The 24,890-nt window shown below is 47.2% G+C and overlaps 1 protein-coding gene across 1 annotated transcript; it reads left to right on the top strand.

Annotated features, from left to right (window-relative positions):
* The first annotated feature begins 476 nt into the window (after window positions 1-476).
* Window positions 477-24,890, top strand: Actg2 (actin gamma 2, smooth muscle). The gene is made up of 9 exons (XM_052174111.1): window positions 477-605; window positions 10,274-10,435; window positions 10,901-11,029; window positions 14,697-14,807; window positions 15,070-15,154; window positions 16,722-16,883; window positions 17,649-17,840; window positions 22,312-22,493; window positions 24,671-24,890. Exons 2-9 carry the CDS (start codon window positions 10,310-10,312, stop codon window positions 24,812-24,814), a joined length of 1,131 nt encoding a protein of 376 aa, XP_052030071.1. The 5' UTR covers window positions 477-605; window positions 10,274-10,309; the 3' UTR covers window positions 24,815-24,890.

The raw sequence follows: 24,890 nt of genomic DNA, 5'->3' as shown, positions 1-24,890 counted from the left end.
AGGTGACTGGGTACCCCAGAGCAGCAGGACGGTTGAGGCACAGAGGAGTTTTTGCCAAATTCTGGTGGAATTCTCCTCTGCCTCCTGCTGCCCTGCATTTACACCAGGCAAAGCACAATGGCACTGGTGCGGTGGATGCAGCATGCGTGTCTCCGGCAGACCCTGAGGCAGCAGGCGGAGCGCCTGAGGAAGGAGGCGGGACGGGAACAAGGAGGCCACTGCCATTCTTGGTATGGCTGTCTCCCGGAGCACAGCCCTGTCAGGCCTCACTCTGGACAGCTTATAAGGCCTGGTGTAATTCTTGTTTATGCAAGTATGGCCTAAAAGGAACAAATCCATGGTCCAGAGTCTGTTACCACCGAATCCTTCTGCATACATTTTTCAAATGATAATTCACTCTACCCACCCTCCATCCACGCCCCACAAGGCTGGTTTATTTAAAAAAAAAACACCTTATATGGTAATATTGCTACCACACCGTCAGCTGGCCTTTTTAGGGACTCTGTTTAAAGAAGATCCGCCTTGGGGGTTTTATATTGCTCTGGTATTTCTGCCAAAGACATCTCGGCCCTCAGTCTCTGGGAGACGGACTTCTCACACCCTTGGTGAGTACTGACTTGCTTCTGCAGCCTCTGGCTTTGGGGGGCAGCCAGGCCTCCTGTGTGCCTATAGAACTCCAGAGTCGCTTGGTTTCTATGACACTGGCCCAGGTCACACATCACAGCCCTTGGCGGCAGTGGTACCTGGAACACTGCTGCTTGCTGGGAAAGGCATTTCTGATCAGAGGGCAGCCTGGGGACGGAGCAGTTTGGGGACCCCAAGGTATGGCTCCTCTAGTCTACAGCTGTCCTGTTCTCCTTGCCATAGTCAGCATGTCAGGGAGCCTGTTTTAGGGAAAACTGCAGAAAAGCAGCTTCCTCTTGAGTATTTAGGCCATAGCCAACAGTGGTCTGGTATCCATGAGCTACCTGTATCAGGAATAGGAAGGAACATCCTTCACTTGGCTTTGGTCTCTCTCTCTCTCTCTCTCTCTCTCTCTCTCCTCTAATGTGGACTTAGCTGAGTTATCAGAAAGCTGTAAGGACATTGTGGGATGAGGAAAGTCAGATGTGAGAGAATAGTAAATGTCCCATGGCTTCATGAAGTTTTAGGGCTATAAGGCAGCTAACTTGTTCTCCTCTGATGAGGTCACTGAGGCCCAGGACAATTAAGCAACTTTTCTAAAAGATGCACACTCACAGATCGAGGTGGCTCATGCTTGCAGTCTCAGTACCTGGGGGCCTAGAGCATGTGAACTGTCCAAAGCTCAAGGCCAGCTGGGGTTGCTTAGTGAGCTCAAGGACAACCTGGGTCTCAGTGTGAGACTCTGTCTCAAACAAATGAAGCGACTCACACCAGTTGTGAAGAAACATGTCAAGACCACCATCCCTGCAACACACTCACACACACATGCACACACACACACACACACACACACACACACGTGTACAGGCCTCCATCACTTTTGTGAGCTGTAACCAAGTAGGGCAGTCTGAGGTCAGGCTGGCCTTGGAACCAGAAGCCTAGTGCCCAGTGTTACCAAGTGACCTCCATTTGCTCACTCAATAGCATGGGTGCCCAGAATATCTATCTCCCTAGTGAGGAGTAAATGTGTACAGTATAGCACCGAGTCACATCTGACTCGGGTCTAGCCTTGCATTCTTGAGGTTAAGCATCACCATGGAGACTGTGAGATGCACACCTCTGTTCCTAGCTCTTGAGGGGATGAGTTCAAGGTCTCCTTTGTCTACATAGTAAGTTCAAGGCAAGCCTCAAGCCTTAGGAAACACTTTATCAAAATAAAATATGGTTAAATAGAGTCACAATGGGGTATCTAAGTGTGGGGAAGGGTGAGGCCCAGGAGAAGCTCCTCCTTGAAGCTGGAAACAGAAGAGAAAGGCTTCCTTGGGGAATCATGCCTGAGCTGAGCCCCAGAGAAAGACAGTCCAGGCCAAACAAAGGAAGCCTGGGCGCAGTGAGAGACTCAACTCCACACCATTTAGATTTCAAGTCCTAGAAACTTTAGAGGGATAGGTAGATCAGTCCTTTGGTTGTTGGATGCTAAGCTAAAGGACTAACCACTGGGGTAGCATGGAAGGGGTTAAAGATAACAGCAAGAGTTCATCCTGAGTAGGGACTGCTCTGGAGGCTGAGACACTGCAGGGCAGATGTGCTACCACTGTGTGGGTGGCATGGAGGGAGAATCAAAAAAGGGCTATGATCAGTTAGGAGGGAGGCGTGAGAGCACAGGGTTCTGGCTCTGGGTTCTGGTGTGGGTGGCGCGCCTCTCTGAGTATAGCTCCAGACTGAAGCTGATGTTATCAGCCACCCTGGCAGAATGGCTTACATACCACAGGCTACATATGCCTCATTCAGCTGGCTCAACAGATCTGGGGGTCCGGAGGGTCTAGCCAAGAGCTGAACTGAGACCCTGGGTGGGGGGCTGGATGAGGAGCAGAAGAGCAGGTGTAACCACCTTACATGTTATTACATAATCCTGTAATCCCAGCACTGGGGAGGGGGCTGAGGGGGAGGGAGGAGGATCAAGATGTAGAGTAATCCCAGCTATGTACTGAGTTCAAGGTCAACCTGGGCACATGAGACCTTTCCACCAAAAAAAAAAAAAAAAAAAAAGCAAAAACAGAAAGCCAGACAATGGGTCCATCAATCAATCAATAAAAAATATTTCCAACCAGAAGTCATATTTTGTTTTGAGACAAGGTCTCATTATGTAGCCCTTGCTGACTGAAAGTCCCTATGTAGACCAGGCTGGCCTCAACTCACAGAGATCCACCTTTGCCTCCTAAGTACTAGGATTAAACTAGACACCACCATGTTTAATTGTATGACTAACTATGAGCCCTATGAGCCCAGTAAAGTGCCCTGAACTCAGAGTGCCACCTCCCACTGTGACAGTGCTTTCCAAGAAATGATCTCTCTCTGCTAGCCTTTCTGGTCATGTGTGTGTCAGGGACCTTTCTATCGATATAGTGAATCATCTGAGATGGATAAGTCATAAACAAAAAAGGTTTATTTTAGCTGCCAGTTTTGAAGGTTCTTGTCTGTAATCAAAGTGACCCCATTGCTTTGGCCTGCAAGTCCTGATGGGAATGGCCAGAGCAAAGCATCTCATTTCACAGGCAAGGGAGACAAGAGTGAGGGGAAGTCACGTCTACAGCTCCTTCAAAGGAACACCCCCCAGTGACTCAACAACCTTCTACTAAGCCCCGCCTTCTAAAGATGCCACCCTAGGAATAAAGCTTTTAGCATATGGGCTTTTGGGGTACACCCAACAACTCAACTATAGCAGCATGTTCCTATGCCAGTCAAGGGCAAATTAGCAGGTGCCTACATGTCACCTGAAGCCCTCCCTCCAACTAAATACCCAAGTGTCATTTGAAATCCTACCAGCCAGAGCCCTCCTTTTCAGGGATGAAACTCTGCTAAAATGGAAATGTCTTGGGGATCTAGCACAGATTTGTTTTTCAGTAGCTATTGTTTCTGAAGTAGAGGGGGAGTTCATTTAGTGGGATAAGCCCCATCCCGAGAGTTAGTGTTGATAGCAAGACTGGGAGACTAATAAAAAATGTTATACTTGTGACACCTGATGAAAGGGGTTGGCAGTATTATCTGCAGATGCACAGAGAGTATGCTTTTAGGCTTTGGAGACTGAAGGTCTGTCAGCACCATTGGCCCACAAAAGGAATCACAGGCCATGTGGGTGTAGACTGGTGTGCCTTGGTCTCAGTAAACAATTTGCAGAGGACAGTTAGGATTTCACTCCTGTGATTTCAGCACTGGAGGCTGAGGCAAGAGGAACAGGGATTCAAGGTTGTACTCAGCCACATAGTGACCTCAGGGCCAGTCTGACTAAGGGATAAAATAATAGACATAGACACAATCCCTGAATCTTACAGAACTGTCACAGGTCATGAACTTCTATTGCTTTTCCTTCAACCATTATTTTAAAAAATATGCTTCTTTTTAACTTTTTATTCTCATTTGCATGTGAATATGTATTAGTGTGTGTGTATGTATGTGTATGTGTGTATGTGTTTGTGGGTGTATATGTGTGTATGTGTTTTTGTGTATGTGTTTGTGTGTGTTTGTGTGGTGTGTGTATGTGTGTTTGTGTGTGCTATGCATGTATGTGCAGGTATATGTGCATGTGCCCTTGTGGTAGCAGATGTGTGTCTTTGGTGGCCATCAATCAGTTGACACTTGGTGTCCTCTGTCACTTTCTACTTTATTTTTGAGGCTGGATCTCTAGCTGAACCTGGAGCTGACTCTGTTAGCCTGGCAGACTGGCCACTAAGCTCACTCCGGGATTCTCCCATCTCCACCTGCCCAGCACTTTCAGGGGAGCTGGCAGCAAGCCTGGATTTTATTTGGGACAAGGGATCTAAATGAAGGTTCACATACATGCACAGCATGTACTTTGCCCACTGAGCCATCTACCAACCCTGTCTTCACCCATTCAAAAGATATAAAAAGCATTTCAACTTTCAATCTATAAGAAAGTAGGCCAGAGCCGGGCGGTGGTGGCACACACCTTTAATCTCAGTACTTGTGAGGTAGAGGCAGGTGGATTTCTGAGTTTGAGGCCAGCCTGGTCTTCAGAGTGAGTTCCAGGACAGCCAGGGCTACACAGCGAAACCCTGTCTCGGAACAAAAAAGAAAGAAAGAAAGAAAGAAAGAAAGAAAGAAAGAAAGAAAGAAAGAAAGAAAGAAAGAAAGAAAGAAAGAAAGAAAGAAAGAAAGAAAGAAAGAAACAAAGAAACAAAGAAAGAAACAAAGAAAGAAACAAAGAAACAAAGAAACAAAGAAACAAAGCAGGCCAGAGTTTATGTATCCTGTGTTAAAAATCTATACAGCCCTTTAATATCCTTATGTATGTTTAAGTCATCTTTTTTTTCAAAGTATTTTTTATGTTTTTTTAAGATTTATTTGTTTTGTTTTGTGTATATAATGTTTTGCCTGCACCTATGTATGTATACCATGGGTATGCCTGGAGCCCTTAGAGGTCAGAAGAGGGCATAGGATCCTCTGAAACTGGAGTTTCAGACGGTGGGAGCCACCATGTGGGTGATTGGAACTGAACTCAGGTCTTCTGCAAGAACAGCAAGCTCTCTGTACCACGAGACCTTCTTTCCAGCCCGTAATCTTTTTCCTGTATGACAGGTTTCTCTTTTCTATTTTGTAGTGGAAGAAACTGGAGGCCAAGGAGGTAAATGAGGCAGGGCTATGGGGACAGAGTGCCAGGGAAGATAAGAGTCGATAAGGAGAGGTGAGACACCAGGGCCAAACCTTTGACAAGAATGTTCTCACAACTCTGTCCTCCTGAGTTGAGGTTCACAGTGGGGGAGTCAATTATTTGCACTCATTCTGTCTGGTTCAGAGCTGTCTTGGGGGGAGAGTAAAACTCCAAGACTGTGTTTCTAGCAGTGTGAGAATCTCTCAGTGAGGTACGGATGAGGCACATGCTGAAATGGCCACAACAATTTGCGCAGCTTTCCATGATGTAAAGTGGGTGTGGCCCCAGAAAACTACAGGTCAGCGCCATACTCGGGATTGGCCACAAATGACTGGAACTCCCCCTGACAGACACATGGCAGGAGATAGCCCACCTCCCTTCTGGGCCTCTGGCTCTCTTGTCTGCCTTCAGCACCCTACCTCGTCTCTGCCTCTGCCACAGAAAAGGGGTTCTGGGGTTTGAGGGATGTCTCAGTGGTTGGAGACACTTGATGTTCTTGCCAAGGATCTAGGTTGGGTTCCCAGCAGTCACCTGGTAACTCACAACCATGTGTGTAACTCCAGGGGTTCTGACCTCACAGGCACTGTACACATATGGTACACATACACATATGCAGGCAAAAGCACTCATACACATAAAGAAATCTGAAAAAAAAATTTAAAAATTGGTTTACTGCCATGATGCAGTTGCTCTGTGGATGCCTTAGTGGCCTTGGGAACAAAGCCCAGGCCTGTGATTCTTTGGGAGCTGACTTGGGTGGGGTTTGGTGAAACCAGGGAGGAGATGAAAGATGACTGAAAAGCCAAATGGAAGTCAGCTGGGGATGTGGCTCAGCTGGGAGAGAACTTACCCAAGTATGCGCAAAGCCCCGGGGCTCCATCACAGAGTTTCATAAACTGAGTACAGGCACTGCACACCTTTAATCCAATGCTGGCCAACAGGGGAGCAAAAGTTCAAGGTAACCCTTGACTAAACTGGGAGTTCAAGACCAGCCTGGGGTACATGAGCTCTACCAAAAGGAGAGGGTGGGGAGAGGCACCGAGGAGAAACACCAATAACCCCAGCATTTGAGAAACTAAGGCAGGAGGATTCTGAAGACAACCACGGAAGTGAGGCCGTGCCTCCTGACCTCCTCCTGCCTTTTAAGGCCGATTTCCCCTCAGGAGGACGCTTGCTAGGCCGGGGCAGCTGATGACCAGCTCGGGGAGAGAAAGCCAAGTGCTTGAGTATCCCGGGCACAGAGCAGACAGGTCTGGAAGGAGGTCCACCTCGTCAACATTCATTGTGCACCTACTGTGTACCAGACACCAGCTTACATGTTAGAGTAAACCTGAGCTCAGAGGAAGACACAGAAGCCCCTTTGTGAGAAAATCTGAGCTGCCAAAAACCCCTGAGAAGGAGGCAAAGGGAAATGCCACACAAGGTGAAGTTACGTCGCTTTCACAGCCGCAGTAAGGACAGCGCAACGCAGGCTGGGCTCCGCACCTGTCCAGGCCTGTGCTCTCACTTTTTTCTGGCTAGGTCTCTGGCTGAGTTCTTTAACTTTTCTGAGTCTTGACTTTCAAGTCAACAGAATGGGATTTAAAAATGTATTGTCCCAGGGCTAGTTTTGGGGTTTAAGTAGACAATACTAAAGTTGTAAAATTGAGGTAAAGAATGTCAATTTTTTACAATATTTATTTTTATTTTATGTGTACATGTGTTTTGCCTGCATGTATGTCTCTGTACCATGTACATTCAGTGCCCAAGGGGCTCAGAAGAGGGTCTTAGATCCCCTGGGACTGGAGTTATGGGTGGTTGTGGGTGCAGGGAACTGAACCTGGGTTCTCTGTCAGAACAGCAAGTGCTCTTAACCACTGAGCCATCTCCCCGGCTCCAAAACCTTTTTTAAAATTAAAAATACATTTTGCCAGATGAAGTGTCTCATGCCTGTAATCTCAGCACTTGAGAAGTGGAGACAGGAGAATTGCCCTAAGCATGGGCTACATAGAGTTATTCTGCCTCAAGAAATTGCATGTGTGTGTGTGTGTATAGATAGATAGATAGATAGATAGATAGAGATAGAGATAGATATATAGATATAGATATAATACTATATAATATAATATATTATATAATATATTATGTTTTTAAAATGTTTTATATATAACACATTTTAAAATACATAATAAATCATTCACATGTATATACACACACATACATACATGCATACATTTAGGTCAAACTTAGAAGCACTGAGCACACAGTGATAGAAGAAGCAACTTTGCATTTTTCCTCTAACATTAGATACTTGTTTGTTTTGGGGGGAGGGTTGAGACAGGGTTTCTCTGTGTAGCCCTGGCTGTCCTGGAACTCACTCTGTAGACCAGGCTGGCCTCGAACTCAGAAATCCACCTGCCTCTGCCTCCCAAGTGCTGGGACTAAAGGCATGCACCACCACTGCCCGGCCACATTAGATACTTCAATTTCTCCTCTCAGTGGTTGGGTGGACATTTCTAACCATTCACAGCCAAACTAGCTTATTCAGTATCTTCTTCATTATTATTATAATAACCTCATTATTAAGATGGTTCTCAATTCTGATTGTTTTAAACAAGGCTAAGCTTACATAATGGCTCACTGGGTAAAACATTTGATGCCCAAGTGTGATAACCTGAGTTCAATCCTCAGAGCCCGCATAAAAGGGGGAGGAGAAAACCAACTCCAACGTTTCCTCTGAGCTCCACCTCACGCCAAAGAGCACGTGCTCTCACTATGTGTCTCATAGTACACGTGCATAATAATGTATTTTCTAATTGTTTAATTTTATTTTATGTGTATGGTGTTACGCCTGTCTGCACACACGTCTCTGTACCATGTGCATACCTGATTCCCAGGAGGCCTGAAGAGGGCATCAGTTCCCTTGGAATTGGAGTTACAGATGGTGTGAGCTCCCATGTCGGTGCTGGGAATCAAACCCAGGTCCTCTGTAAGAGCAGCCAGTGCTCTCAACCTCCAAGCCATCCTTCCAGCCCCTGAATTAATAAACGTCTGCTCTGACCATGTCTAGCCTTCTTGACCTTGTGAGCAAAATCCTAAGACATAATCTTTTATTCACTGTCTGGCTTCAGTATAAGGCTGTTTGGGGTCAGTGCGTTGTCTGTAGAACTTCTCTCCTTCCATCCACAATGGGGACAGTAGAGTTGTCTGTAGAACTTTTCTCCTTCCATCCACATCTGGATCCTTTATGCTCAGTGGTCAGGCAGCCTAGTCTATTTGGAGAGCTTCAGGCGGAGGAGAGACTGTATTTCAAAAAACAAAACACTACACCTGAGAAATAACACCTGAAGTTGTTTTCTGACCCACACGCATGCACATACATGGGCATATATCTGCACACATATACATACACACACATACATACATACATACATGCTAAGTGAAGCTTGTGGTTGGAGGGAGTTTACCTTCTTTATCAACTGTCTGCTCATAGTCTTTCTTTTGGGTTGTCTACTTATTGGTTTGTAAGAGTTCTTTCTTCTTATAAGTACTAATCATGCCTTAGGTATACTGCAAAACTTCTCCACTTGTTTAATAACTGCTAAGTACACTCACAGTTCTCTACACTGAAAGTTTTACAGCTATTTCATCTTCAAAATCAAGTGTAATAAGCTGGGCGTTATGGTGCACATTTAATCCCAGCACCCAGGAGGTAGAGGCAGGGCAATGTCTGTGAGTTTGAGGCCATCTTGGACTACACAGAGAGTTCCAGACCAACCAGGGCTACATAGTGAGACCCTGTGAACAGAGAGATGTCTCAGAGAACTTTCCCCCCCCCCCAGAGGACCTGAGTTCAGTTCCCAGCACCCACATGGCAGCTCATAACCATTCTGAATTCCAGTTCTAGGGAACCCAAAACCACAGACACACACATGGTACGCATAGTAAGACCCTCTCTTAAAAACTAAAATCAAATAAAAATAAAATGTGTTACTTAGTTAACGGTCATAACACAAGCCACAGATGATTAAGGCCTTTAAGGACAGACACTCATTTTCTAACAATCCTAAACACTAAGAGTCTGAGGGTCAAGAGGTCATCCGGGCTGCCTTCTCAGGAGCCTCCACTGGCTTATATATGGCTGTCTTCTGGCCATGTCTTCACAGAGTCTACACTCCACACCCATTCTTACACAGATACCACCCTATAGAGTAGCCATGTTGGAGACCAATCATATTGGATCTATGACATTCTTCTAAACTCTTCTGTAAAGATCTCTCTCAATTCAGTCACATTTGGGGGCATGGGGTACTGATGTGCTTTCCATGTGAGTTTGAGGTAAAAAAGCCCAGCACTTGGCCTGGCCGCTGAATTGAGTTATGAGACAACTTCCAGAGGCAATGAGGCCAACATTATGTGTCTCCTAGAACAGAACCCCAGTTGTAGTGACATTTTTGAGAATTCTTGGAAATTTTGGTTTCTTTAAAAAACACAGAACTATTGTAAGTACTTTGATTTTAATCCCAGGTGTAGGGATGTGGGGCTGGTTCAGGCTGACCACAGCAGCTCACCAAGACTTGCCTTGTGCTCTAGCAGAAGTGTGGTTTTGCCAGCTGCAGATAATTTCTGCAACTGTGTGATGTTTGGAATTCTGGGAACTTTTCAGGGGGTACATAATGCTAGAGCACCAAGAGATGGGGGGGGGGGGGGGGGGGGGTTGGTGGTCATTTAGGGGGAGGTTAATGGTTTGTTAGTATCCCTGGTCAAAGAAGAAACAAAAGGAAAGAAACTTGATTCAAGGTTCTTTTTCCCCTCTATCCTTGTTTCTTTCCTATTTAGTGTTAGTGGGTGAAAGCCAGGGGGTAGGCGGGATAAAGGGTGGGAAAAAGAAGAACCCACAAAGTAACAAAGGCCAGATACACCCAGTTGCTCAGACCACAGAGCCACAAAGACTATCTCTTTTCTTACTTGACAACTGTTCTTTTCTCTTCCACCCCAAAGGTGCTCCAGCCCCCAGCTTACTCCACCACTCCCACCATGTGCGAAGAAGAGACCACCGCCCTTGTGTGTGACAATGGCTCTGGCCTGTGCAAGGCAGGCTTTGCTGGAGATGATGCCCCCAGGGCTGTCTTTCCCTCCATTGTGGGCCGCCCTCGACATCAGGTGTGTTGTCTCTGGATCCAAGACTGTGAGCCTCGAGGAGTGTGCTGTATTGGACCAGCACTGAAAGAACTATACTGAGCTCTCTCTCTCTCTCTGTCTCTCTCTCTGTCTCTGTCTCTCTCTGTCTCTGTCTCTCTCTCTCTGTCTCTCTCTGTCTGTCTCTCTCTCCCTGCCTCCCTACCTTCCTCCCTCTCTTCCCCTCCCTCCCTCTCTTTCCCTCCCTCCCTCTCTTTCCCCCCTCCCTCCCTCTCTCTCTCCTCCCCCTCCCCTTCTTTTCCTCCTCCCCTTCCCTCCCTCCCTCTCTCCATCCCTCCTTTTCTCTCCCTCCCTCCCTCCCTCTTCCTGTCTCCACCCACCTTCATTTCCTGCTTCCTTTCCTTTCATAGGGACTATTCCAGGGACTAAATCTCTATGTGTGGATGCCTCAGACAATTCACTTACCTCTCCTTTTCTTTCTCGTCACAGGGCGTGATGGTGGGAATGGGCCAGAAAGACAGCTATGTGGGGGATGAGGCTCAGAGCAAGCGTGGGATCCTGACTCTCAAATACCCCATTGAACACGGCATCATCACCAACTGGGATGACATGGAGAAGGTACTGGAAGCCTCCAGAATGTTTGTTTTAATAGTGATGTCTCATCTTGACTTTGCTGTCCACGCCTCTCTGTTCCCATTGGTCTTTCTCGGGAATGCTTCCTGGAGCCTTCCTCCTTCCCTCCTGTGTCATTTCCAGCCTGGACCCTCCACCTCTCTCCCCGGACCACAGCAATGGCTTCCCACAGGTTCCTTGTCCTTTGCCCTGTTTATCCATGCAATCCTCTCAGTCCCTAACTCTTCGTAGCAGCCTCTGGGGATCTGGTCACACCTAATTTCCAGCCTCTGCCTCTCCTGCATCACTCCATCTGGCCAGGCCTAGGCACTTGTTTAAAATGTTGAACATCTCAACTTGGGCTAAGAGATGTTAAAGACACTTGTTGCTTTTGTAGAGGACTCAGGTTTGGGTTCTATGCCCACATAGGCAGCTCAAAACTATCTGTATCTCCTCTCTCTCTCCTGTTCATTGCTCTGCCGTGAGATCAAGTGAGGGAACTGCTGATATAGTGTTCTTATTCTCCAACGAAATATTAAGTAATATGCTAGGAGTTCTACAAGTTTTCATTTTTGTTATTGGTTCGGTGTTTTTTGTTTGTTTTTGTTTTGACTTGGTTTTATGGGACAATGCAGGGGCAGGACAGTGGTGACATCACTACGGAATGTCAGCAGCACCTTCCTAGTGTTCTTACCTGTAATCTACTGACAGCTCCTCTGTCTCTTTAGGGATAAGCTGGCCTTTATTGTGACCCCTCTCTCATCACAGAGAGGAGCAGACAAAGAAATGTGTGTACAAACCACACCCTCGGCCTTAGCATCTTCATTTTCAAGCTGGAGATTTAAAAATGAACAACTTTCTTTTGAGGTGCAGAGATTCATACCTATAGTCCCTGAACTTGGGAGACTGAGGCAGGAGGATTAGCACTTTGTGGTGAATTCAAAGCCAGTCTGGGTCACAAAATGAGACCCCCATGTCAGATCAAACAACCCCTTTTCCACTACAGTGCTTTAAAGATAAAATTAGACATTGACTTAGTATGATCCCAACATGTGGCTAGGAGCTTTGGAAATGACACTCATTATTCACACACACTTCCAATACTTAATTTGGAAACATAAGAAACAAAATATTTTCTCTCGGGAAGGACAGTGTAAGGACTCTTTAAAGAAGCCCTATGCGTATACGGTGCATCTTAGAAGAGAAGCAGAACAGGACGTGACTGGTCTGTTCTGTGTACCCACTTAACTATTTACACATGCAGAGTCTTACTTCATACCACTTCTCCAAATACATATCATTAAATCTAAAAGTTAAATATAAAAATTCAAAGATACAGATACAGTAAGCTAGGTGTCAACATTTAGTCAAGCTTTCTGTAAGAGTCGTCATAGAAGAAAAAATAACAGATTTGACTTAAAGATCAAACTTCTAGTATATGTGCCCAAAAAAATAAACTCTGAAAGTCAAACAACATATCGCAAAAATATTACAAGAGACATATTGAAAGACTGATAAGCAAGTATTATAGATTTATCATTAAAAATACACAGAGCTGGAGAGATGGCTGCTCTCAGGAGGACCTGAGCTTGGCTCCCAGCACCCACGCCAGGTGCCCACAGCCTCCATAGCCCCAGCACCAGGGGATCCAATGCCATCTTCTGGCCTCTGGGAACACCTACACTGTGTGCATGACACACAGATACATAGAAACACATATACACACACACTCACTCACACATACACACACTCTCTCTCTCTCTCTCTCTCTCTCTCTCTCTCTCTCTCTCTCTCACACACACACACACACACACACACACACGTTTTTAAATCCACCTTTTAAGAAAAGGAAATAACTCTCTTCAAAAAATATCCATGCTTCAAAATAAAATAAAAACAACCAAGTGTAAGTGGTGCATGCCTTTAGTCCCAGCACTAGGGAAACAGAGACAGCAGATTTCTGAAAGTTTGAGGCCAACCTGGTCTACTTGGCAAGTTCCAGACAAGCCAGGGCTACAAAGAAAGACCCTGTCCCCTAATTAATTAATTAATTAATTAATTAGAATAAATGTAATAATAATATGAATAATGGATATGAAGTGAATAAGTGATAAAAATTACAAATAACATAAAGACAAGAGTTACAAAGGAAAGATTTCAAAATGTTACCTAGTGACAGATGGAATATAAGATTTTCCAAATATTTTGATTTGGCAGCATTTCTCACTTCCGAGGTACAGTGCTTTAAAAATAAAACGAAGTGTAGTGCTTGGCCCCATTCTTAATGATTGGCAGGTCTGGGGTAGAGCTAAGCCAGCTCTACCTATGTCCACAGTCCCAGGTGAAGCTGAGGTAGGCATATTTCAAACCCCACTGAGGCCAGTTGCTGTCCCCCACCTCCCTGTGAAACTTCAAAGCCCAAGCCCTATGTTCCTGTCATTCCCTGTGACTCGGAGGCCCTCGAAACCTCTGGGGACATTCTTTGCTTTCCAGTGCATTCCAGTTTCCCAGATAATGTTTGCTTCTGTCTCTTCCTTTGATTTAGTTGCATCTTGGCATTTTTGTCTTTTGGACTTTCTCCCCTCCATATTTTGAAACAAAGAAGTAGACACTAAGTCCAATCTATATATGCCCCTATTGTCATATTTACTACCATCCCAGCAAAGCCCATAAATACAGTGGTCTGATTTAGCCCTGTTGCTAAAGAAACCAAAACCCCAAGTCCCCTGACACTGTTTGCCAAACACCTCCGAAGTAAAGACCCTCTTATAATCATCTTGGAGCACTAAAGAAGGACCTATGTGGGTGAGGAAACTTTCTCTAAGGGATAGGTTTATACACACACACACACACACACACACATGGGGTAATGTCTGGAAATATAACCAGACTTGGGCCACAGCTAACATCCAATGGGTGGAGACTAAGGATGCCACTAGACCTCCCATGGTGCACACGTCTGTCCACCACAACACTGACTGAGTCGATCTAAGATGGCACAGTGCTGACATGAAGAGACCCTGCTCAAACACCGGCCTGGTCACCAGTAAACAGTAAGAGCTGGGCCTACCTATATCTGCCAGGATCACAGCAGAAGATAGTATACACTTCTAATGCGGTTGACTGAAGAAATACTTACAGGGGTGTAGGCAAGATTAAGGAAACCAGAACAGGAACTCTTGTGCTTACAAGTGCCCCCGCAGGGACTCAGAGTGGGTAGGCAGTGTCCTTGGAACCCAGTGAGATAACTGGAGATCTGTTAACAGGGCCACAGCCCAGCTGAGAGACACAGACACGCCCTGGTTTTTCTCTCCTTCCACTGCCTAAGCTCTTGCCAGTGCTATCCATCACCTGAACACAACCAGAAGCCTGGAAGCAGGAAGCACTGAGTGCAGCCTGCCTCCTTGAGGGCACCAAAAAACAGGAAAAGGTGGGAAGAGGGAAGAAGAGGAAGGTAGAATGGTGGCATCAGCACATACACTGGCTCTGTCTGACATGCTTGGAGAGAAGGAACAGACTCCATGTCCATCAGAGACTCCCCGGGGGCTGAGCACTCCAGATTCACCTTGTCCTGGGTAGCATTTGGCCACCCTCTCCAGTATTGACATGCCAGTCAGATAGTTTCAGACCCCTGGCAAGTCTGCTGGGCTTACAGGGCTTTTGTCTCAACTAGATCTGGCACCACTCCTTCTACAACGAGCTGCGGGTAGCACCGGAAGAGCACCCAACCCTGCTCACAGAGGCCCCCCTAAACCCCAAAGCAAACAGGGAGAAGATGACCCAGGTAAGAGCACTGCAAGCAGGAAAGCAGCTTGGCCAGATACTTCTTCCCCATTGGGTAGCAATGCAGCAAAATGTCCTTACAGACCTGCTGAGGTTGGGGGTAGGGGGACCCCAAGGCAGGTCCTGTGGGAAGTGGATATGGGATAACGAAGAACCATTGAATTGGCATAGTTCTCACCCTTAAGAAAATTACAGAGCATTCCGTGGCCAGGGGACATGGTGGTGGTTTTCAGACAGTTCTTTCCTCCTTACTGTCCTTCCAGATCATGTTCGAAACCTTCAACGTCCCCGCCATGTATGTCGCCATTCAAGCTGTGCTCTCTCTCTATGCATCTGGCCGTACCACAGGTCAGTAGCACTGAAACTCACTCCTTTTCTGGCCTCAGGTTTTTCTCCACAGTCCTGAAAATGATCTGTGGTAGCCATATCTTCTGTTTTGAAGGACAGAGTCTGTGGCAAGTTTATAGCAAATCAAAGAAAAACAATAAATAGCCAGAGACAGACAGATCAATAGATAGTAAAATATCCAGCAGAAAGCAGCTAGGGAAGCCCCGTTGAGCCAGTCAGCTGGAGTTCATAGAAATCACAGGACAGAGTGTCCCCTCCAAGTAAAAGAACAAGTGACAGCAGACACACGAAAGCATCAATCGGGAGCTCACAAACATCCAATAGAAACTGACTGGAAGTCGAGCTGAGGTCTCTGATTGAGTTTCTCTCCACAGCTGACCCTCGGCTTCCCTTTCCCACTGCAGGCACTTTTTTCTTACTGTGGGATAAAAGCAGGAGCCTTTGTTGGAAGTGGTTGAGTTTCTAGCTATCCACAAGGATATGGTGCCTTTACTCCTGTGTTCTCTTTCCTGCACAGAGTCAGGGGCCAGTCCATCCGCAGACAGGGCCTCGGAAGGCACTTGGAGACAAACACACTTGAAGCTAAAATGGAGGATAGGAACTCCACTTCCATAGCCAGCTTTTCAGGGGGCTCAAACACCACGTGATACTTTACCAATAGAGTGTTTACTCCAGCAGGGAAGGTAGGGTCAAGTTAGGCCCCTGCAGAGGTTCTTGCTTAGATCAAAAGGAACGCCAGTGACCAGGGGAACGAATGAGAGTGCCCATGGTGCAGGCTGGGTGTGAGCCTGCTTGTATGGTTGGGAAGAAGTTCCATAAACAAGCCGCAACTGATAGGTGCGGCAAGATCTGTTTCCTTTCACGGTCATGCCAGGCGACTTATCCACACACCCTCATCACAACGCCTTTGCCTCAAGAACAGTGGAACCTACGATGATGGTTGCATAAGCACATGGCCTCCATATAGAAGGAAGCCCGGCAGTCAGGAGATCCTGTGGTCCTCAGTAGGAACTTGAGCACTGTAATAAAAGCTGTTCAAAATGTATTCTTCCCTATGTTCACTGTGTTGCTGAGCATCTGTCCTTCCAGCGTTTCCCACAAAATCTGTATCAAACGATAGGCACACTCGGCTGGAGAGATGGCTCAGCAGTTAAGAGCCTACACTGCTTTTGCAGAGGACTTGAGTTCAGTTCCCAACACTCACATTAGGCTCCAACTCCAGTGGCTCTGACACCCTCAGAGAAGGATGCAGTCTAAATTATATATATATATATATATATATATATATATATATATATATATATATAAACAGAATGTGCAGTCTGGATTTAAGGAAGATTGACAAATATCCATTACCATGTCTGCATTTCAAGGAAGCCAAGATATTGAGACAGTTCTTGCCTTCTAGAAACCAATCTTCTCATTTAGGAGAAAACACACACACACAATTCCCATGGTGGGTGAGTTTTCTTAAACTACTAAAGGAAAATATGATAATGGAAAGTCATTCAGTAGCAGACCCCAGAAACAGACAGATGAAAATAAAGTTTGTCTTCTCTGTCCACAGGCATTGTCCTGGATTCAGGAGATGGCGTCACCCACAATGTCCCCATCTATGAGGGCTATGCACTGCCCCACGCCATCATGCGTCTTGACCTGGCTGGACGGGATCTCACAGACTACCTCATGAAGATTCTCACAGAAAGAGGCTATTCCTTTGTGACCACAGGTACCTGCCCCTTTCCTCATTCAGAGTTGAGCTCAAAATCCAATCTTATCTAGAACCAGTTCTCGGGACTGATGGGAATCTGGGGCTCTGTCCTCAGGCTGTCTTTGGGTGGACCTGAAGCCCTGCAGTGTTAAGACAACCTAGTTGGAGGATGAAGGTTCCCTGTGGAGATGCTCTGGGGAGGACAAGGCTTAAACCTAGCTTCCTTCTGCCGTGTTCTACCAAACGTCCTTAGAACCTTCTGGGTATTCCCTTCCCCAGCACCCACTGCTTATGTTCATGTTGATGCAGGCCCAGAGTTTTCAACAATGTTTAGCTGTACAGGAGAGCTGGTGACATGCTTATCTCTTTGGAGGTGTCTGTGGTGTCTGAGATCAAATGATATGAAATGATCTAAAAGGAGAGGGGTCATGAAGCCCGCCTAGGTTAAGTGGGGGATTTTTGGTAGTGCTTCTTTTAGATTCTGTCCGGTCACCAGGGGTAAGTCCAAGTCTGTCCCATAATGTGCCCTGTAAGGAACCCAGGAGCACCAGTGGCATTGCCACACAGGATGACAGGGTGAAAGGACAATCCCTTGGCTTCCTGCTTGAGAATCTGGCTTTTTTGAGAAATGGGGAGCCCATTCACCAAGGAGAGCCATGACTCTCTTCGGGGAAGCCCCAACCTCTTCCTAAGGCTCAAAGCAGATGAAGAGTTTCCTGGAGAAGATGATATGGCAAAGCTTGCAGAACCCAAGAACCACTTTGCCATTTCTGTACTTTCCAGCTGAGAGAGAAATTGTTCGAGACATCAAGGAGAAGCTGTGCTATGTAGCCCTGGATTTTGAGAATGAGATGGCCACGGCAGCTTCCTCTTCTTCTCTGGAGAAGAGCTATGAGTTGCCTGATGGGCAGGTCATCACTATCGGCAATGAGCGCTTCCGTTGCCCGGAGACCCTCTTCCAGCCTTCCTTCATTGGTGAGGTGCTGCCTAAAGACCCCGCTCTCCACTTGGAGGCAGGGCACAGGGGTCCAGGGTAGAGCGGGACAAGCTGGAGGAATGCAGGATAGAGAATGCAGGGTGGAGGATGCAGGACAGAGGTGCAGAGTAGAGGGAACTCAGTCCCACATTACAGGATGAAACAAATCTTCCTCTTGAAGCAGTTTAGACCAAAAGCAGGCTCAAATTTGAATTCTCCCTGTATCTTCCATCTGTCTAGTGTCTGTACTCTGCATTCAGTCTGTCATCTGTCTGTTGTGTGTGTGGTGCCAGTGCCTAGAAAAAGCTTCACTCTGTATCTATGGAACAGCACAGAACACATAGTATGGAAAAGGAATGAGGAATTCTTTACAGAAATCCTTAACAGAGTTTTACAAGGGAAAGAAGTTATTTTACTGACCCCAAAATAACCCAGAATAACACTCAGAACCAAACACAGATATTGTCTTAGTTAGGGTTTCCATTGCTGTGAAGAGACATCATGACCAAGGAAACTCTTATAAAGGACAACATTTAATTGTGGCTAGTTTACAGCTTCAGAGGTTCAGACCATTATCATCAAGGCAGGAGCATGGCAGCATCCAGATAGGCATAGTGGAGGAAAAGTTGAGAGTTCTACATCTTGTTCTGAAGGCAAACAGAAGACTGACTCCTCAGGCAGCTGGGGGGAAGGTCTCAAAGCCCAAACTGAGAATGACACACTTCCTCCAACAAGACCACACCTACTCCAAAAGACCACACCTCCTAATTGTGTCACTCCCTGTGGGCTAAGCATTTAAACACATTAAGTCTATGGGGGCCAAATCTATTCAAACCACCACCGATATTATCAACCTAAATACTCATATTTCTTCAGAAAATGGTTACCAACACACACACACACACACACACACATGCAATTCTGTATCATGGGCATGAAAGTATACATAGTTTAAGATTAAAGCTAGGCATTTAGCTTAGGTTGTAAAAGGAAACTACAGAAAAAGTCAAAAGAATAGTAAGGTTGGTGACATTTTTTTCTTAATGGCAAGTTAAACAGGCTGAGTACACTTCACCACAGCAGATCCAGTATATAGTTTTAAATAATCTCAAGACATAGTATTAACTTAGTTGCAAGATCTGGTAAAAGCTCAGTTTCTAAGGGTATGAGAGTTTCAGAAAGAGCTGTTTCAACAACACAGTGGGGAAGATCAAGGCAGAGAGTTATAAGATGGAAGAATGCAGGGCAGATTGATACAGAGCAGAGGGTGCAGGATAGAGGAGGCAGGGTGGAAGGGTGCAGGATGGAGGAGGCAGGGCAGAGGGTGCAGGATGGAGGAGGCAGGGCAGAGGGTGCAGGATGGAGGAGGCAGGGCAGAGGGTGCAGGATGGAGGAGGCAGGGTAGAAGGGTGCAGGATGGAGGAGGCAGGGTGGAAGGGTGCAGGATGGAGGAGGCAGGGCAGAGGGTGCAGGATGGAGGAGGCAGGGCAGAGGGTGCAGGATGGAGGAGGCAGGGTGGAAGGGTGCAGGATGGAGGAGGCAGGGTGGAAGGGTGCAGGATGGAGGAGGCAGGGTGGAAGGGTGCAGGATGGAGGAGGCAGGGTGGAAGGGTGCAGGATGGAGGAGGCAGGACAGAGGGTGCAGGATGGAGGAGGCAGGGCAAAGGGTGCAGGATGGAGGAGGCAGGGCAGAGGGTGCAGGATGGAGGAGGCAGGGTGGAAGGGTGCAGGATGGAGGAGGCAGGACAGAGGGTGCAGGATGGAGGAGGCAGGGCAGAGGGTGCAGGATGGAGGAGGCAGGGTGGAAGGGTGCAGGATGGAGGAGGCAGGGCAGAGGGTACAAGATGGAGGAGGCAGGGCAGAGGGTGCAGGATGGAGGAGGCAGGGCAGAGAGTGCAGGATGGAGGAGGCAGGGCAGAGGGTGCAGGATGGAGGAGGCAGGGCAGAGGGTGCAGGATGGAGGAGGCAGGGCAGAGGGTGCAGGATGGAGGAGGCAGGGCAGAGGGTGCAGGATGAAGGAGACAGGGCAGAAGGGTGCAGGATGGAGGAGGCAGGGCAAAGGGTGCAGGATGGAGGAGGCAGGGCAGAGGGTGCAGGATGGAGGAGGCAGGGCAGAGGGTGCAGGATGAAGGAGGCAGGGCAGAAGGGTGCAGGATGGAGGAGGCAGGGCAGAGGGTGCAGGATGGAGGAGGCAGGGCAGAGGGTGCAGGATGAAGGAGACAGGGCAGAAGGGTGCAGGATGGAGGAGGCAGGGCAAAGGGTGCAGGATGGAGGAGGCAGGGCAGAGGGTGCAGGATGAAGGAGACAGGACAGAGGGTGCAGGATGGAGGAGGCAGGGCAGAGGGTGCAGGATGGAGGAGACAGGGCAGAAGGGTGCAGGATGGAGGAGGCAGGGCAGAGGGTGCAGGATGGAGGAGGCAGGGCAGAGGGTGCAGGATGGAGGAGGCAGGGCAGAGGGTGCAGGATGAAGGAGACAGGACAGAGGGTGCAGGATGGAGGAGGCAGGGCAGAGGGTGCAGGATGAAGGAGACAGGACAGAGGGTGCAGGATGGAGGAGGCAGGGCAGAGGGTGCAGGATGGAGGAGGCAGGGCAGAGGGTGCAGGATGGAGGAGACAGGGCAGAAGGGTGCAGGATGGAGGAGGCAGGGCAGAGGGTGCAGGATGGAGGAGGCAGGGCAGAGGGTGCAGGATGAAGGAGACAGGACAGAGGGTGTAGGATGGAGGAGGCAGGGCAGAGGGTGCAGGATGGAGGAGACAGGGCAGAAGGGTGCAGGATGGAGGAGGCAGGGCAGAGGGTGCAGGATGGAGGAGGCAGGGCAGAGGGTGCAGGATGAAGGAGACAGGACAGAGGGTGTAGGATGGAGGAGGCAGGGCAGAGGGTGCAGGATGGAGGAGACAGGGCAGAAGGGTGCAGGATGGAGGAGGCAGGGCAGAGGGTGCAGGATGGAGGAGGCAGGGCAGAGGGTGCAGGATGGAGGAGACAGGGCAGAGGGTGCAGGATGGAGGAGGCAGGACAGAGGGTGCAGGATGGAGGAGGCAGGGCAGAGGGTGCAGGATGGAGGAGGCAGGGCAGAGGGTGCAGGATGAAGGAGACAGGGCAGAGGGTGTAGGATGGAGGACAGAGGGTGCAGGGCAGAGAAATAGATGGGATTTGGAAAGAGAAACACCTAGACTCACAAACACTTTGTTACTTTTATCTGCCTTGAATTTTGCTGAGAATGGACACAGATTCCCTCTTCTGACTGTCATGGGCATTTGCATGAACCTAATGTACATAAACTCATGTGATAACCTAATGTACATAACTCATGTGATAACCTAATGTACATAACTCATGTGTGATAACACACATGTACAATTATATATTTTAAAAGGAAAAACAGGACAAGTAATAGAGTATGAAACTAGTAATGGGCTTAAAGGTCAGTCCAGACCACTTCTGCATCACTTAGCATTTAGGTCACAGAGGCCAGCATCTAGACAGTGGTACAGGTGAGTCTGGGCCAGAGATTCAATGCTGATCCTGTACCTCTGCATACAGGCACTGTCACACTGGCATACCTCCTTCTTCAAGCTGCGGCTTTCTCTTCTATAAAAATGGAAATAATGGCTGGAGGGGGGTGTTCTGGAGAGATGGCTCACCATTTATGAGCACTAGCTGATCCCTTCCAGAGAGCCCAGGTTCAATTCTCAGCAGCCTCATGGCAGCTCCTAACAGCCAGCACTAGGTCCAGGGAATTTGATACCCTTTTTTGACCTCCACAGCCATTTATCACACTCACAAAACCATATTCAGACCCATAAATAAAATAATAAGGCCAATATAAAGGCTTTAAATATGGATATAGTGACCTGTGCTAACCACCTAGTACTATGACACTGACTAAAAAACAATACTTATCAAAGAAAGGCACTTTCTTGAGGAGTGTTTAAGTGGGAAATGCGGAATGGCTTCTCGTAGCCTTGGAGTTTCTCTGGAGCCATCAAAATGCTCTAGAGCTGGGTGTGGTAGTACACCTCTGTAATCCCAGTGCTTGAAAATGGAAAGATTGGGAATTTAACGCCATCCTCAGCTGCATAGAGATCTTTAATACACTTTAAAGGGGTTAACATTATAGCATACAAATGACGTCTCCTTCCAGCTATGGAAAGAGGTACGATGCTTCAGAAATACACCTTCAGGGCAACAGTGAGAACATCGGCTGAGTCGTGAGGAAACTAAGGCCAGGGCTTCTGAGCTTGTGCTGCAGTCGAGAGTTGACTGACTGCAATGGAGGAGGAGCTATACTCCTGGTGGTTTTGCCTGATTTTGAAACAGGCTCTCACTTTGCAACTTGGGCTTGCCTTGAATTTATTGATCCTTCTGCCTCAGCCTCCCATGTGCCTGGCATTATAAGGGTGAACCCTATGCCTGATATTAGCTACATTTCTGAAGGCATGGATGTTGACTAAACTCTGTAACCTCCCCTAGGCATGGAGTCAGCTGGAATTCATGAGACAACATACAATTCCATCATGAAGTGTGACATTGACATCCGCAAGGATTTGTATGCTAACAATGTTCTCTCTGGGGGCACTACCATGTACCCTGGCATTGCTGACAGGATGCAGAAGGAGATCACAGCCTTGGCTCCCAGCACCATGAAGATCAAGGTAGGCTGGGCCTCACCCTACTTCCCTTTGGCTGCTCGATAAGCAAAGACCCACTGTCTTAGTCAGGGTTTCTATTCCTGCACAAACATCATGACCAAGAAGCAAGTTGGGGAGGAAAGGGTTTATTCAGCTTACACTTCCACACTGCTGTTCATCACCAAAGGAGGTCAGGACTGGGACTCAAGCAGGTCAGGAAGCAGGAGCTGATGCAGAGGCCATGGAGGGATGTTTCTTACTGACTTGCTTCCCCTGGCTTGCCCACACTGATCTCTTATAGAACCCAAGAGCACCAGCCCAAAGGTGATACCACCCACAAGGGGCCCTCACCACTTGATCACTAATTGAGAAAATGCCCCACAACTGGATCTCATGGAGGCACTTCCCCAACTGAAACTCCTTTCTCTGTGATAACTCCAGCCTGTGCCAATTTGACACACGAAACTAACCAGTACACCCACCTTAGTAGGAGATGTTGCTGGGCCTTGGAAATTGGTGGTCTCCTGGTCATCTTTACCCTCCTGGTCTTATGTTCCTTGGAGCAATGATAGAATGAAGATATACTTAGCATGGCTATGTCCATAACATGGATATCATATGAGAAGACAGTGAAAGAATTTGAGGGGACAACACTATTGAGGGAGCTGAAAGAGAAATTAGTATGAAGGAAAAAGGAAGAAAAAAATCAAATGTCTGGAGTCACAGGGATGACTCTGCCATTAAGAGCACTTACTGCTGGGTTTTGGTCCCAGGGCATGTGAAGCAGATGTAGGTGGATCTCTGTGAGTTCCAGGATAGCCTAGTCTACCTATATACTGAGTTCCAGATCAGACAGGGGGTACACAGTGACTCTGACTCTCTCTCTCTCTCTCTCTCTCTCTCTCTCTCTCTCTCTCTCTCTCTCTCTCTCTCTTTCTTGTGCACACACACACATAAAGAATGCTTGCTGCTTTTCCAGAAAACTCAAGTTTGGCAGCTAGCACTTAAAATTTAAAGCTTATACGATCTGATGTTCTTCCGCATGTGCACACACACAGAAAGACACACATACAGATACTTTTCTTTTAGTTCTTCTTTTTCTTTCTTTTAACATTTCCTTCTTTCTTTCTTTCTTTCCTTCCTTCTTTCTTTCTTTCTTTTTCTTTCTTTCTGACAGGGTCTCACTATTTAGCCCTGACTGACTGGCTGGCCTGGAATTCAATGTGGAAACCAGCCTTGAACTCACAAAGATCTGCCTATCTCTGCCACCAAGTGACAGAATTAAAGGTTTGTGCTACTGTGCCCAGTTCATATTTTAAAAAGATATGAAAATAACGTGGCATTAATTTTTAAAAATGATTAAATTTTAAAAGGTTTGAAGAGGGATTGGGAAATGGCTCAGTCAGCAGGGTACTTGCTCAGAGCCTGATTCTGGCACATACAACAGCAGATGGAGCACAATGTAGTCCCAGCTCTAGGGAGGAGGAAACAGTCAGACCCTGAGAGCTCAAAGGCTGGCCAACCTAACTGATTCGATAAACTCTGTATTCAGTGAGAAATCTTGTATCTCAGAAAATAAGGTGGAAAGTGAGGAAAATACAAGATATTTACCTCTGTCATTCACACACATGCAAGCATACATGTGAACATACATCCATGTATACAATACACACACACATACACACACCTGATCAGAAAAAAAAGATGGAAAGTTCCAGAGAAGGAATGTGTGGCCAATTTTATCTTATTGATTTATTTTTGTATTTATTCATTCGTATGTGTGTTGCCTACAAGATGTACCTCATGGAGGTTTCAGAGCCCCTGAAACTGGGTTACAAGTGGCTGTGAGCTGCTGTGTAGGTGCTGGGAACAGAATTCAGGTCCTCTGCAAGAGCACCAAGTGTTCTTACCGCCAAGCCAGCTTTCCAGTCCCTATCTTTCTTTTCTGACCACAAAGCCTACCCTTTTCAGGAATGGGCTAAGAAGATTCTGGTTTCTGATCCTCCTTGCCCATTTTTATTGTTTTGTTTGTTTTTTTGAGACAGGGTCTTGTGTTGATCTGGATGGTTTAGAACTCTTCTGCTCATGTAAGCACCTAGTTTTGAGCCTCCCCAGTATCTGAGACCATAGCATACAAAACTGTACCCAATTTTTACACACTGTGTAAGATGGTCATAATTTGCCACATTTTCTCTTTGCAGATCATCGCTCCCCCTGAGCGGAAGTACTCAGTCTGGATTGGAGGCTCCATCCTGGCCTCTCTCTCCACCTTCCAGCAAATGTGGATCAGCAAGCCAGAGTACGATGAGGCAGGGCCCTCCATTGTCCATAGGAAATGCTTCTAAAGTCAGGGCGCCTTCTCTGGGGATCCCTGCAAGACTGCTGTCACCAGGCACAGATCATTAAAACCTTCAAGCCTTA

Source organism: Apodemus sylvaticus, chromosome 2 (assembly GCF_947179515.1).
Source record: "Apodemus sylvaticus chromosome 2, mApoSyl1.1, whole genome shotgun sequence".
NCBI lineage: Eukaryota > Metazoa > Chordata > Mammalia > Rodentia > Muridae > Apodemus > Apodemus sylvaticus.
Note: the sequence above shows the minus strand (reverse complement) of the source record. Positions and strands in the feature narration are given on the sequence as shown.